The 16,106-nt window shown below is 46.9% G+C and overlaps 1 protein-coding gene across 6 annotated transcripts in view; it reads left to right on the top strand.

Annotated features, from left to right (window-relative positions):
• Nucleotides 1-16,106, top strand: part of Nedd4 (E3 ubiquitin-protein ligase Nedd4) — a 42,174-nt gene that overhangs the window by 22,671 nt on the left and 3,397 nt on the right. For all 6 annotated transcript variants that reach the window (XM_077700777.1, XM_077700778.1, XM_077700780.1 and 3 more), the window contains exons 10-19: nt 6,227-6,331; nt 6,755-6,895; nt 7,037-7,132; nt 7,766-7,820; nt 8,097-8,155; nt 11,218-11,286; nt 11,747-11,976; nt 12,754-12,875; nt 12,956-13,026; nt 15,089-15,657. In XM_077700777.1, the coding sequence (XP_077556903.1) occupies nt 6,227-6,331; nt 6,755-6,895; nt 7,037-7,132; nt 7,766-7,820; nt 8,097-8,155; nt 11,218-11,286; nt 11,747-11,976; nt 12,754-12,875; nt 12,956-13,026; nt 15,089-15,657 (1,517 nt within the window). The remainder of the gene's footprint in view (nt 1-6,226; nt 6,332-6,754; nt 6,896-7,036; nt 7,133-7,765; nt 7,821-8,096; nt 8,156-11,217; nt 11,287-11,746; nt 11,977-12,753; nt 12,876-12,955; nt 13,027-15,088; nt 15,658-16,106) is intronic.

Raw genomic sequence — 16,106 nt, forward strand, 5'->3', positions numbered from 1 at the left:
TTTGATGCTTTAGTCCATTAAAAAGCGTATTTCTAGTAATTCAGTCAATTTTGCCAATTTCTGACACATCTGAATAATTTCAAGCTGTATCCCCCACAAGAGAACTACTTGCTTCAAGGCATCGCTCAGAAGATCGTGTGTAACTCGTCCTTTCTAGCTTATTCGCGTGGTTCAGCGCTCGGAGCACCTCAATAAGTATTCAGAATGCGTAGGCGTTCATACAGCATTTTCGATATGCTTTTATGGAGACTCAACAGTCGAATGGTACGTACCATTCAGCGGGCCCCGGTACGTACCAATCAGCGGGCCCCTACACGCGCATCGCGCAGCAGGAAATAAAGCGGCTGTCTTCTATTTCTTTAGTTGTTGTTGACTTATATCAGATGAATGTTTTTTTTTTTTTTCTGTGCCAAACGCATAAAGGTTTCTGCACCATCACAAACGTCTTATTAGTAGGTTTGTGAATGCTTGGGAGGCTCACAATGATCGTGCGGATATTTTCTTCAGGCTGTATGGCATACATTCCCCTTTTCACAAATTGGTTTGCGTTATGGCTGCGTGCAAAAAGGTGCATATTCCCAGCATGCGTTTTTTATTCACATGCCAATACAATGACGAGGTGTGTGTTGAGCCACCACGATCGCGCCCCAGGCAACACTGTACAGAGTACTCGAAGGCGGCTTTTCTGCTCCAGATTTCTATCCTAACCATCGTTATCACAACGAAGTGACTCTCAACACAAACAATTATGACATGATTACGGTGTTGCAGGCTTGATATACTCTCTAACAAACGCAATAAATGGTAAACGTGCATATATTACAAGAATCGAAACCTATGCATTATTCCAAGCAGCTTTTTATTGTTTTCCAACCCTTTCATGCGTAAAGAACAAATCCTGGTCTACTCGGGATGGCGTTTTATGAATTGAAGAAAATTACTCTGACTCTCCAAGGACCTGGCGTACTAATCAGCTCCATTTTACTGTTACCGTATTTTCCGGTGTATAAGTCATGTTTTTTTTTTTTTCGGAAATTTTCGTTGGTGCGTCTTATCCACTGGTGCGACTTATGTATGGAATAAATCCGGTTCGCGGCAGCCGCGCGTGGCCAGCGCACTTTGAGACACAGCTCTATGGTCTAAATGAATCCGAAGCCCACTGCTACGGCGTTTCTCGTAGCCCATAAGTCGCTTCGGGACGTTAAACCAAAGAATTTGGGGCTTTTTCTAGTCAAAAACAACGATAATGGCCTGCGACAGCCGCGCGCCACTTTGGCCACGTGCAAAAACTACAGTTCAGAATAAATTCAGAGTAACATCAAACCGGCTTGCAAAAACAAAATGCAGCTTATAAATTATTACAGAGAGTTACTCTGAACGAAGTAAACATGCTGCTAATTTTTAAAATGAGGGCTTGCTGATAAGTTTTGATTTTCGGACCGCTTACGTTCGCGTCACTTCCGTCCGTCATGACACCTTTGTCGCGCTGATTTACAACAGCACGCAAGAGACGTGCGATGTTCGGAGAGGTGGCCAAATGGGTCTCCGACTCTTGGGACTCCATTTCTACAAAAACAATTGTAGCCGGGTTGATAAAGGCCGGAGTAATTCGGTTCGCGAGTGGTGACAATGTTGGTGAAGAAGGCATCAGTGAGTCGGAGGACGACAGCAATGCGCCGGCAGAACACCCACTTGAAGTTGCTGAACATTATATATCTACTGTTGCTGAACATTATATATTATATATCTACATACACACATATACACACACATGCACGTACGCACACAGACATACACACACACATATATATGTATACATATACTGCAGATGCCACAACTCACACGCCATACAAAGAAGCAATATTGGAGAATGACACAGGGCGTAAAACTCACAGTGCTGCATTAAATAAGCAATAACCAACCAGACAACAAACGTAAAAAGGGCAATAAGTGAGTACCGTGACAAAGTCAGGCTGCTTGCGGTACAGCAAAGTCTAAACATCGTCTGTAAGTACATGCCATCTGTGTGTATTAATAAACCATTTTTGAGAAGCTCTGTCTAGACTTTGGACGGTATATGCACGTGTCTAGCCATCCTTACCGGGGGATGCGTTCATAGGCGGCGGCTGCCGCAACCATGTACTTTCGCCGCACTTTCTAACGATATGATTCACTATGAGTTTACCTAATTAACAAGTGCGTCTTGTATACTGGTGCGTCTTATACACCGGTGCGACTTATATACATTTTTTTTTCCGGAAAAACTCATTTTGAGGGGGGATCGACTTATACAAAGGTGCGACGACTTATAGACCGGAAAATACGGTAAATAAAGTTTTCTCCTCCTCATCCTCCTCCTCCTGAGTGGTAACGCATATCTGGATATTGGGAAGATATGGTTGTGGGAAATGTACCGAAATATCTCTCCAGGCCTGAACAAACATAGTGTTACTGCATCTTTACCGTGGACGTGACTCGTTTTGCTTAATAAACCTCCATACTGGTTAGATGCCTGATATAAAAGCAACACGTGCCTATACACACTGTGGGTTACCGTATTTACTCGCGTAATCCTCGCACTTTTTTTTCGGAAAAGTCAATGCAAAGTTAGGGGTGCGAGAATTACGCGGAAAAAAAAAAAAAATCCGGTGCACAGTGTTGCCAATTTGCCTTATGCCAGTCCCGCTAAATGTAGCGGTCGTTTTTTGTATAGGTAAGCTCAGTGTTGCCAACAGCAGCTATTTCTTTTTATTTTATTATTTACATCGTAAACAGTCTCCAGTCGATCAGCGATCATGAAATTGCCGCCTTTGCTTTCTGGCGCGCGCCCTATCTCGTCGTCGTATGTGCGTGCCCTACTCCAGTAACGCACGTTGAAGTCGGTGACGCCGAAGTGCCTGCCTGCGGCACGGTTGCCGTGTTCGATCGCGTACTCTTTCGCTTTCAATTTGAAAGCGGCAGTGTAGCTGGCGTTCCTCCCCATGGCGAAGCGGCACCAAGCACAAAACAATTAGATCAAAAAGTTCTCAAATCGGCAGCGAGCTATCCACCACTGACACGAGCGACTCACTAACTGCTGCCGCTCAACGGCGGGACCACGACGACGACACGACGACACGACAGCGGGCTGCGCGAACACCGTCTAGTTGCGCGCATGCGAAACATGTGCGAAACCGGCTCAAGGACAGTGTGAGTAGCGTGTTAGGGCGCCTGTTAGGGAGTACCCATGCAGGTTGTTAGGGCGCCTGGATGGCCTTGGATACACACCGCTCTCCGCCGAACGGAGAGGCGGCGGGGGAGGGCGCGCGTTGGAGAGCGCGTGCGCCATGCGGGTTTCGCGAGCTGCAAAGTTGGGGGTGCGAGGATTATGCGAGGAACCAAAAAATTCAAGTTTTGGTGGCTCACATTAGGGGTGCGAGGATTACGCGAGTAAATACGGTATTCGGAACTCAACCTACAGTTTTGCAGCCCATAGTGCCTGTCGGCATAATTTCATGCCATTTCAACGTGAAGTGATGTGATACAATACTTTCGAGCGTTCAGGAAGGCTGAAAAACTTTTACCTTACGTACGATTACCGGGAACCGTAATGCCTTCTGCCATAGATGACAGCCCTGAAGGCCTGGAATTTGATTTGGTCTTGTATTTTCGCTGTTGGCCGTTACTGGCAGCTGGCTTTCCTGTTTGTTCGAAAGATTGCTTAATACGGAAGCTGACGCCCAGCTCCGACTCTTCGCACTCCGCACAGGACCGGCTCCGCAAGGAATGGGGCGACGCCGGCAATGTTTGTTCCGCAGCGGTATCCAAAACTATATTTTAACTCGTACCTTGAGCTAATGTATGTGATTTTAAGTCTATCATTATGATAAAAAGTTATGCACATGCAAAATCTGGTGCGAGTAAACATCAGACGACAAATGCGAGAATCGCTGAGGCGACGTCACGGAGGCGCGCTTCGCAGCGCCGCCCGTGGTCGCGCTCACCGCCAATAGGAGGCCCTGGTTGAAATGGCAGCAGCTTTCAGCATCAGGTTGTGGTGTGGAAACTGGCAGTTGTACTGAATTATGTGGTAGTACTCACTTTTCGTGTACAGAGGCGTGTGAAAGCAGAAGAGATGAGATACTTGCCCTTTGTAAGGTGGGCTTTATTATATCCACTGGGGGAAGAAACAAAGAAGACAAGCTGAAAAAGAAAAAAAACGACAGGCTCTGCATTTGCATTAACTCTTTCGCTACCGCGCCTATCAAAATCGATCAATTTGATCGATACTTTTGGGAGCGCCTCTTCATAGCGTTCCAGGCGTTTCTCGAGCAACTAAAGCTGTTCGGAGTTAGATCAGAAAATGGCCTTTCAAAATCAGTTTTGTTTTCATTTTTGCTACGGAGACGGGTTTTTTGACACGCTTTTGAATCACCTGGGTGTGGAAAAGGGGCGTGGTCATCGCGCGTCACTGTTACCAACGAAGAATGCGTGCAACTCGTAATTACTCTGCACCAGCGCTTGTTTTTTGCTATCAGGGTGTGAATGGGGAACTAGCAAACGATTTTCAATCGTCAGGCTCGCGCTCTGACAGTAATAATCCCAGAAATCAGATGAAAATGTCAAGCAGTGCCTGGTTGCAAAGCTACTTTATGATTTTAGGCAGTTTTATTGCCTTTGCGCACGTTGTTCTAAGTACTGTGGTAGTTCTGCTTACCCCAGGACCATTTGCAAACAGTTTACAACAGTTTCGGTTTCGTTTCTGCATCGCGAAATTCATATTTAGCGTTACTACGCAGTTACCCAACTTCAAGGCTACCTGCCATGGCGCCTGAAGCGTCCGCGACTGATCCTCGAACAAAGCACGGCGCTCCTGATTTCCCCCACCCTAATCCGATTTCTGCGATAAGAACTTCAGATGCAAGTCAAAAGATCACACCCAGTCGCCAGATATCTGTTTCGCCGAGGACAGCGCTTCAAACCGGCCTTACACTGCCAGCTGTTCGCCTTACAGTTTCATTTCCATGCGAGGGTATATCCGGGTGTCTAATGTTGCTGCTTAGTTGAACTGTCTATTCGGACGGAGTCTCCGCTAAGTTTCTGTACTGTTTCATTTGAAAACTGTTAGGTGGCGCTGCAATAGAGGAGGCTTGTTGTGCTGATCTTTTTCATCGCACAACTTCTACTCGGCCAAAGATCGCAGGGCACGATTCTAGCTCATCGTACCTCATTTTTGCGAGCAAGGCTACAATTGCGAGTAAGAAGATGATAATAAAGCTCAGCTTTATGTTTTGAGAGATAACTGACCGTGAACGTCAACAAGCATCAACCACGGCGTTCCGTTTTCAACTTCAAGCGTTTTTTTTCCGCATCACGTGCTTGTCCCAAATATTGTGCTCGCTGTAAATGCAAAGTCAGTCATTGAAAAGATGTTTTTACGTTATGTGGGGGCAAATTGGTGCCTCTGATAATGTCAAACCGCCAGATTTATTCCAGGGAATCACCCGAAATTGCACATTTTTAATTGGAGGTTGGGCTTCACCGCATGACACAAGCACTGTGCATGCTAACATTTTTTTTTTATATTTGACAAACTGTTCCGCGCAAGTCGACATTTTTTCTGGCGCGTGTTATTGAAATGTTTCCCTACAAAATGTATATTTTAATTTTTTTCTACTACCGGTGGTTTGATAAACACAACTTCTTTTCTATCATTTTTTTCGACAACTTGACAAAAATTTTGATTTTGATATTTTTTTTTACAACTATGATATATAAAAACCTTTAAAAAACTGGTGTTATTGGAAAGGCCGTTAAATAATCTGCATTTGGTGTTCCTGCAATTAGTGCCTAACCAATTTTTTAGCAGGAAAAAAATGTTTTCTTGGACCCCTAAAATTAGTCAATTTTCCGGCGGTAGCGAAAAAGTTAATTCCAAGTGCCGGTATTTCAATGTGTGTAGCTTCTTGGCCACCTGGCACAGATCAAAAGAGGTAAAGCTTGGAAGTTACTAGACAAGAAGTAGGAATGAACGAGTTGGACGCTGTCTCTCAACCGGAACTTTGTGCTTGAGGCGAGTATATATAAACAAACTACCAACAACCTGGAGAAATGGTGACAAAGCAAACCTTTGTAAGAAGGCAGTGCTTCTTGTTTGCTATTCATTAGTACTGCGGTGTTTCTTTTTCTTTCTTTTTGACTTGCATTGACAGGGTGGCAGTTGACACGTCCTTGTCTGACCTTGCAGGCGGCCCCAGCAGTGCAGAGGGGCAGTGTAGTGGAGGTGATCGCGCAGCAGAATGGATCTCTACCCCAGCCTCTTCCCGCTAATGCGCAACGCCGATTCACCCTGGTGCGTGGGGGACTCTCCTCTTTCACTTCACTGCTGCTGTCCCCCAGTTCTGTTTGCTGCTTGTGAAGGGAACCGCTCTGGTTGCAGCCGATGTTTGCCCAAAAGCTGCGTTACCAAGCACTGGCCTGTTGTTTGCAGGCCCACAGATTTGTAATCGCTGTGGTTGCAGTCGTGTGCCGTGGTAAACAGTTCAGCTCTAGTGAGCTGTAATGGCTCTTACAAGCCAGGATACCAATGCCCCGAGCAAGGGCACGTATTATTTCAAGCTGCCGTGCCTATGGTTGGCACTCAGGGTGCTTCATCTGTATCCTGTGTTGATTGTAGTGACAAGTGGCAGGTCTGTGCACTGTGACGGTTCCTGCCTGCTTAGTGCTCTCCGGTGCAATGTGAAGGCAGCAGCAGCGTGTGCGTGCATGCGCGCAGCCCATGGAAGCGAGCCTGCGGCCCCAGCTGGCAGCCGTGCCCCAGCCCAGCCCCGAGGGCCTGCCAGCTGGCTGGTCCTTGCAGGTTGCGCCCAATGGACGCCTGTTTTTCATCGACCACAACACCAAGACCACCACCTGGGTGCGTAGTACCCCACTGGGGGGCCCACTCCCCCCCCCCTTCAAAGTGATACGGAGGGTCCGACTGGTGACCCATCCAGTGTGCACGCTGTGTCTGGGCCTGCCGGGTTTGCTGAGGAGCTGTGCTTGCTCTTCTGTTCAGGTGGATCCGAGAACGGGGAAGCCCAGTGACTTGCCCCGCCACGGCAGTGTTTCCGGAGGCCAGCAGAACGCCATGGATGACCTGGGACCGCTGCCTGTAAGTAAGCTCCGACGGTGCGGCAGGGCAGGGAGGCTGGGCAGGCCTCCTCCATTGGAGTAGTGCTGCGCCAGTGAAGGGCCTGAGGAGTGGGCTGCATGCGCCTGCTTCATCTGTTCAGCTCCTGCGCTCCCTGCAGGCTGTAGTACGTTTTGCAGTTGTGGGTGGGGGGGGGCGATTGGGGACATGATTATAAAGTAAAACGTGCGGAACACCTAGGCACAGTGATCGATTGGACAACAGGAGTGCTGGCCTGAATGAATGCAACAAACGCACCGAAGGAGCTAGAGCACCCTGAAAACACAAACCAAAAATTTCAACAGATGACAACCACACAGGTATTGTGCCTTGCTTTTAATGGCAAATCCAGAAAGGGAGAAAGGGAGGGGGAGAGGGAGCTTTTCTTCCTTCCTAACACAGTGCCCCCTCCCCCCTTTTTTGCGCTGTGAGGCTGCTGAGCTGAAGAGTTAAGTGCGCACTCCTAACTGGGAGACCTGGCTATGTTCTTTGTTAGACAGGTCTGTGCTGTTGAATCAAGACCATGTTTCGCCACAAGAGAACGTGGTTTCCTTTGTGACATGTGGTGGGCCCTGTGAAATAGTACAATCAAACTGAGGCAGTGTTGCTTTCCAGGATGGCTGGGAGGAACGTGTGCACACGGATGGCCGTATTTTCTTCATTGACCACAGTAAGTGTCCACGGTGGCTTCATTTTTTCCTAGTAGTACAAGCTAGTTTCTCTGCCTGTAGTTGATAACGCCTGCTGCATTGTGAACTGATTATGTAGGCACGTAAAACAAACAACTTTGCAAGAGTTGTTTATTCAGATCCAAATCCATAGCACGGCAACCTATGTGCAGGTATTGAAAATAAGTCATTTTTGGCCTTTGGGCTGAGTAAGGCCTTTCAAAGTTGCACTGTAATTTCTGTTCGCTCGCGTGATTCTTTCTTCTTTTTTTGTGCAGCTGCGAGAATAACGCAGTGGGAAGACCCTCGCTTCAACAATCCCAACGTTGCTGGTCCGGTAAGTAGTATTGTGCATCAGAGCCCACTGCCGGCTCTTCTCCCTAAAGACAAAAGTGTAATTTTCGTTTCTCATTTGCATATGTGCCAACCATCTAAGATTATCTGCAAACCGTGCAAATTTGGTCTTATGATATTACTAATCATACCTGAAATTTTGTGGGAAACAACTTCTCACTGACATAAGAAACTAATCACTGCAAGTGCTTAGTGCTTGGGCTGCCTCAAAGGGGCAAAAAGTTCTGTCCTCTGCAGTGTTGTAGTGCCTTTCATTTTTTATCTGCCAGCAACAAATCAATATCAAAACAATCCTATTCGTTGCCTTTAGTCGAGTGTTTAGCTAGTGCCATATTGTATGTACCGTAAAATCCCGAGAGATGCCCCACCCCCGAAAGATAACCCACCCCTGTTTTTGGCACGATTTTCCATTTTTTTCAAAAATACCTAAAGATAACCCACCCCTGACAATGGCATCATCCCAGCCGGGGATGACGCCTGCGGAAACGAGGTTAGCTAGCGTGGGTAGGGTGCAATAACAGGTCACAGGTCACAGGAACCTGAAAAGGTGCGGTATATCAACAGCCCTCGATGGATCAGAAGACTGAGAGCTTCATGAGCGGCTCGTTTCGGCGATCCCTCCTTTTGCTTCCCTGCCAACCACGTCGAACTCTGTGCGTGAGGAGGTGGTCGACCTTTTGTTTGACAGTGAGAGCGACTGTTCGTTCGACGGTTTTGACGACGAATGAATACAGTGCTAATAAACGCATGTTTGTTCTTTGGCTGCGATACATTTCTCAACTTTTTTTTTACTGCACACTGAAAGTTAGCCCACGTCATATTTTCACTCGATTTGCTCTCGATCTAGGTGGGCTATCTCTCAGGATTTTACGGTACCTTGCACAGGCTTTCTTTTTCTTGTGATGTGTTGGGTGAGGTTTCAGATGTGTTGGGTGAGATTTGCAGAGTAAAGGCCTGCTTCAAGCCTCGAGTTTCAGATGTCTTTGAAGTTGTGCACTTTGAGATTCTCGTATGTTGTGCTGTCCAAATGAATCTGCAGGTGATGTATATAGTAGCTAGGAGCACCAGTTCAACTGGCACACGCGCACTCGAAGAATTGCAGCAGCCATGCTGGTAATTCAGTTTTGTGGAGTGCACAGTGCTGATTGCCAAGTGATTTTTGGCACCCAGAGAGAGAGACCAGACGAGATTGGTTTGCTGGTGTCTGGGCCCTGTCAGTCTGCTCCATGGGTAAGGGATGGTTTGCTAGTGTCTGGGCCCTGTTAGTCTGCTCCATGGGTAAGGGACACCAGAGGGCTTCAAGCGAGCATCCTGAGGGCTCTGAAGCAGGGAAGGTTGCCGACGGGAATCACCACAAAAATAACTTACCACTGTGGTGCAACACTGTTCCATTTGGCACTGCCTCTTGGAAAACCTTGCATGGAAGTTTTTCACTGAGCAGAGGTTGTGATAGTACATGCAAATGGATCAGCCAGCTAGGCCTACTTGGGGGTGGGGCAGTGAATGCGCCTTCATCCCGTGTGAGAAAATAGTGGCCCCTCCCTGTTTTTTCTCTCTGCGCATCTTCCGAGTTGGGACTTTAGGGCAAACTTCGAGAGGAAATGAGCACAATTCCACAAAGCTGCTATCAGTAGAGGTGTGAGGATAACACGGGCTCTGGAAGGAGGGTGGGGGGACTGTCAGATGGGGCTCGAGAACCCCCGATTTTCAAAACGAAGAAGATCAACCCCCCTTGTCTTGGCACGATTAGACAAATCATGGCTCTGAAACAAAACAATAATCTGTCTGGAGTGGCCCAAAGCACTGGGCTAATATGACCAAGTCATTTAGCCAGAACGTCCGACCTGTCTACCAGGGATAATTGTTAATTAATTTCCAATTTGCCTTGTTTGTTTTCTTCTTGTAGCTTGTAACTGGTGCATTAATGCCACAAGAGTTTTGCTGCTTTGTAAAGGAGAAGTAAATGATTTTTTTCCGTAATTTTATTCACCATGTTGGTTTCGACTGTATCTTGTGTGAAGGCGTACAGTGCACTTCGAGTGCCACACAGAGGATATGATCGCTCTTCCCTAACCAAAGAAGTAGTACTTTAACTGTTAAAAATGCGTAAGATGTTTGAGGTAGGTAAACAGCTGTTACATAAAATATTTGGTGCTTGTGCAAGATTCAGTTCAAAAATCCAGGGCAGGTCTCAATGAAGAAAAAAAAAACAATACATTTCTGATCGGGGAAAAAGAAAGAAAGAAAACGCGCTCTAGTTTTTGGGATCACAAAATCATGATCATGATCATCATCATAATCTATTGATTTGAGCACCCCCATCTCTAAAACACTTCTGGAGCGTCTAAAGGATAATGAACTATTGTGCTGTACAGTTTTGCAGTCGTTGTTACTACACATTGTGAGGGGCAACCCATCAAAAATAGATAATTTTTCCGTCCATTCATGACCTATCTCAACTCATTCAAATCGAGGAAGATAGAGTGGGGGGGACCTTTGCACCTTCTATAGTAAAAAAAAAGCAAAGCTCTGCATTTTTGTTATCCTTGGCATAGACAGTGCAAGTATGAGGGCACATTTTTACGTTCGTATTTTTTTTCTCGCGAACCTTCTTTGCATTTGATGTCAATACCCAGCCAGTTGGTTTAAAGTTTGATATTTGAATTTTGTTGCGTATATTCAAATCTCCTTGATTTGGATTCATTTTGAGCTGAAATTTTACTATTCGTACACGTCTAGTTGAAACATGGTAAGAATGAGTAATACTTTCATCGTATACAACATGTGCTCCCTACAGGTGCCTGTTTATTTTATTTTAATGTTCTGACATTGCTTTACTCTGATGACAAATGCTCCTGCAAGCTGTGACATCCTTGAAGCAGGGAAGAAGCTTAACGTCACCCCTTGTTTGTATTGAATTTCAGTGTTAATCAGACTAGCTTCATTCCCGATCCTAAGGCAGGATTTTATCGTCTTTGTTTGTGCTTCTTCGAATGTAAAGTAAAAGAAAGCCAGAGAATGCCAGTTTTCTCACTCTCTTTCTAGGCTGTGCCATACTCTAGGGACTACAAGCGGAAGTACGAGTACCTCAAATCCAAGCTTCCAAAGCCACCTGTAAGCAAAGCGCTATTCGTATTTTGCAGCCACATCTGTTTTCAGTGCAAATTGTCTGTGCAGCTGGAGCCCACAAAGTTTGCAAGCAAATGTATCCAGTTGCTACTGAGTGAGTGGGGGTAGGAGTTAGCATCCAGGTCGAGTAGGTGGCAATCCTTGGCCCCAGTGTTGTAACCAGGAGCCTAAGACCCTAACTCTGAGGCATAGAACTCGTGAAGGGCCTACAGCGTGTCATGAAGAGTTCAGTTTGTAGTTTTACAAGTGGGTAAGGGAGGAGCTGTTGACAGTTTTATTTGTGCCCAGAGGTCTCTGCAGATACGAGATGTTGTGGTGTGTTGTGCCTGTTTCCTTTTAAGGGGGCTCTCTCCTTTTTGTGGAATAAAAACAGGTGCTCTTGCTGACGCAAAGGCCAGTTGTTCCGTGCACGTAGGATGTGGCCTGCATGGTGGCGCTGTTTCAGGGAAACATTCCGAACAAGTTTGAGCTGAAGATATCGCGAGCTCGGATCCTGGAGGACTCGTACCGCATCCTGAGCAACGTGACCTGTGTGGACCGGCTGAGGTCCAAGCTGTGGGTGGAGTTTGATGGGGAAGAGGTGCTGGACTACGGGGGTGCATCCAGGGAGTTCTTCTACCTCCTCTCCCGGGAGATGTTCAACCCGTACTACGGACTGTTCGAGTACTCCGCCGCGTGAGTGCCTCCGGGGAAACCCAGTGTTCTCCCCTGCACTGCGCACCATTTTTATTTGCTTTGCCAGGAAGAGCTGTGCAAGCAAAAAGTTCGCTGGTTTCGAACAAGATTGCCCATTCCAGCCTGTGTTATAACAACTGTGGAGGTGATAGTAAAATTGGCAATGCCATCATCCTTGTTGTCAACCGTTGTTGGTGCCACTGAAATCGCTTGATGCCATGGGGGACAAGCTGACCTCATCACCCCATTTGTGGCAACCTACTTGCCCATCTTATGAGTGAGTGCCACGTGTGCCTGTCACAGCTGTGGCCAAGTTGAGCAACTTGCTCGACTCGTTTAAACATTAGGAATAGACGGCAGCATTTATTTTATTTTGTTGCTTTCATTACTTTTGTAATGGTGCGAGGCCTCAAAACGCAAAGATTATAGAAGGTTGAACCAATTGAGTCTTAGTGAAAAAAAATAATCACCCACGGTTACATTATGCCCTGCTAGTACAGTTTGGCATTTAGTGGGAATAAGAAGTAATAGCTGTAAATTAAGTTACCCTAAAATATCAAGCAGAACTTGAAACTGTAATGAACGAAGAGGTGCGTGGCACAAATGTAAACCATACCTTTTGTGCTGTTTGGTTTTCGCTTTTAAACGTCCTGGTTGCGCTAATTCTTGTGTTCTATATAAGCACTCGATGTAATTGTGTTCATACTTGAAAATAAAGCCAGCCAGGTTTTTATGAGCACTTCTGTACTGCCCGTAACATTGGTGTTTCCTTTTCAGAGACAACTACACACTTCAGATCAACCCATGCTCAGGAATGTGCAATGAGGACCATTTGTCCTACTTCAAATTCATTGGTAGAGTGGCCGGTATGGCTGTGTATCATGGAAAGCTCCTCGACGGTAAGCTTTATAAGGAAAGGATAAAAAATCTTGTGCACTGATGCAGAATGCATGGTACAACCTTGTTTTGCCCCTTTCAGCATTTTTCATTCGCCCTTTCTACAAGATGATGCTTGGGAAGCCCATCACAATCAAAGACATGGAGGCTGTGGTAAGTGCTTGTCCCCAAAGTTGCTTGCGCCATTTTTTTAGGATAACCTCTTTTGTTTGTGATTAGAGTCCGATGAGGTTGAAAGCTTGAAGCTGTAATTCAGACCATCTTAATTGCATCGAAATTTGTTCATGATCACCTATACATAATCAAAAACACTCTTCTGAATTTTGTTCGGGCTTGCAGTGCATTGGGGGCAAGCATGCATCTTTGGAACCAAATGCCAATTTATGATTATTCGTCAACAGCTGCACACTGCTGTAGTCCACTGCATAAGGGCACGTTGCCAAGTGCTTAAAGGAGCCGTGAAGACAAAACACAAGTTTGGTTCATTCAAAAGATTGCCTCGTTAGAATCATACTGACACCACTATTAATGTAAACTCCACTCAAATAAGCTGTATAATTGGGAAAAAAGGGAAAGGTCATGCGACCCACTAGCTCATTTCCTGCAACAGAAGCTATGATGTCATACCAGCCAGCTGTACGATTGGCAGAAGCCAGCAAAAGCAAACGCAAATTAGGCAGGGTTTATAAGCTTGCCGCACGAGCTATTTGCGCTTAAATTTAGGCCACATTTTTTAGCAGTAGGAATGGTGGGACCGACAGTGGAAGTTACGAAAGCACACTTAAACACAGAAGTACCGATGCGTACTGCTGTTGGTACTGCGCGAGCTATGCCTGGTTTGGCTGCACAGGACTGCGGGGCTTTGGGGTAGTTTTAGATGACACTGGCTGATTGACACAGGCAACGGTGTCTTACATGACCATATTTCTCGAGTGAGCACTCTGTTTCATGAAATGATCATTTTCATCCTGAACAAAAACAAGCCAGGTTCAAACATGGTCAAAAACAAACCAGAGGCAGAAAACAGCTTGCCACGGTATGGTGGCGCCATTTAGGTTAAAGGAGCCATGAAGAGAAAACACAAGTTTGGTTCATTCAAAAGATTGCCTCGTTAGAATCATACTGACACCACTTTTAACGTAAACTTCGGTCGAATAAGCCACATAATTAGGAAAAAAGGGAATGGCCATGCGACCCACTAGCTCATTTCCCGCAACAGAACCTATGATGTCACACGAGACAGATCTGCGATTGGCGAAGGGCGGCAAAAGCAAACGAAAATTAGGCACAGTATAAGCCTGCCGAACGAGCTATTTGCCTTAAATTTTGGGCACATTCTTTTTTAACCGGTAAGAATGGTGGTAAGTGTAAGTTACGAAAGCATATGTAAACATACAAGTACCGCTGCGTACTGCTGCTGTTGGTACTGTGCGCAGTATTCTTGTTTAGCTGCACAGGACTGCGGGACTTTGGGGTTGGCTCAGACGACACTGGCCGATTGATTGACGCGACGGTGTCTTACGTGAACATATTTGTCAAGCGAGCAGTATGTTTCACGAAACGATTTTCTCCGAGAACGAATAAAAAGGCAGAAAACGACACGCCATGGTATGGTAGCGCCATCTAGGCTGAGTAACGTAAACAAACGTGCGAATACCTCAATACCAACTCTGCCGTACAGGGTGGAGACACCCTTTGAACGGTCCCGTGCCGCTGCGATTGGGTCAACGTGCTCAGCGCGTTGTTCGTTTCGTTTCCCACGCGACCCAGCAACGCGAAACAGATAAGTTGATTCAAACTTTGCCAGTTAACCGCGTTGCGGAGATACTTTTAGCGCGATTTTGATACAATGACTTGCTTCGGCGGCGAGTGAGCGATCCAAAATGGCGGCCCCAGCGTGTACGTGTCTCTACCCTGCACAGTGGACGCGCGAATCAAGGGATCCTAGGCGGCAGAGCGGTTTGTGATGTCATTGCAGCTACAAAAACACACGATTTAGCGGGAAAATCAAAATTTTAACGTAAATTGATTAATTTCTCGGGGAATAAAACATAATTTGTATCCGGACAATCACTGGGGGCACTATAAAACACGAAATCTTTCAAATGAAACAAACTTGTATTTTGTCTTCATGGCTCCTATAATGGTAGTATGCCTTGGTGCAGAAAGAAACGCGACGGTGCCGCTCTTTCCTCTCTCCCTGTGTTCACCACAGGACACGGAGTACTACAACTCCCTTCGCTGGATCATGGACAACGACCCTGCGGAGCTGGACCTGCGCTTCTCGGTGGATGAGGACCTCTTTGGGCAGATGCAGCAGCGGGAGCTGACGCCGGGGGGCGCCGAGCTGCCCGTGACGCAGGAGAACAAGGCGCGCTACGTGGACCTGGTGATCCAGTGGCGCTTTGCGTCGCGCGTGCGGCCCCAGATGAACGCCTTCCTCGAGGGCCTCAACGAGCTGGTGCCCCTGGCGCTGCTGCGCGTGTTCGACGAGCACGAGCTCGAGCTGCTCATGTGCGGCATCGGCCAGATCGACGTGCGCGACTGGCGGCGCCACACGGTCTACAAGGGCGGCTACCACGCCAACCATGTGGTCGTCCAGTGGTTTTGGCGCCTGGTGCTTTCCTTCTCTAACGAGATGCGCTCCCGCCTGCTCCAGTTCGTCACGGGCACTTCCCGCGTGCCCATGAACGGCTTCGCCGAGCTGCACGGCAGCAACGGGCCCCAGCCCTTCACGCTCGAGCGCTGGGGCTCCCCCACCAACCTGCCCCGCTCGCACACCTGGTGAGTAGGGCAGGAGAAAACTGTGGCCCACTATCGGCCCGTGGTTTGGGCTGAAAACCAAACCTGAGCCGTCAACCTCTACAAATTGTTGCAACTTCTGTGAGGGGAAGACATGTTGTGTCGTCCATTTCAACCAGTGTCACGAGGGTGGAACAGTCATATTTCGTCTTCCCCTGTCGAGAATGTGATCCTTGTACTCATTGAAACTAATTTTGTACTGTTTAACTGTATTGTAACATTTCTGAAATCCTCGCGTGGTAGCCCTGTAGCTTGATAAGCAAGCCAAGCAGTCAGACCAAAGTACTAGTTGGCAATGCTAAGCACTAATGTCCTCACAGGTAGGAAACACCGTTGCTGTCTTTGTTGCGGAGGACAAAGTTTGTGACGGATGAGTTTATTTCCCTCGGTGTGGCCTGAAGATTGCGCATCGACTGGGTTTTGTAAGCTGC

This window comes from Haemaphysalis longicornis, unplaced genomic scaffold (assembly GCF_048455015.1).
Source record: "Haemaphysalis longicornis isolate Haplotype H1 unplaced genomic scaffold, Haemaphysalis longicornis Haplotype H1 scaffold_2, whole genome shotgun sequence".
Taxonomy (NCBI): Eukaryota; Metazoa; Arthropoda; class Arachnida; order Ixodida; family Ixodidae; genus Haemaphysalis; species Haemaphysalis longicornis.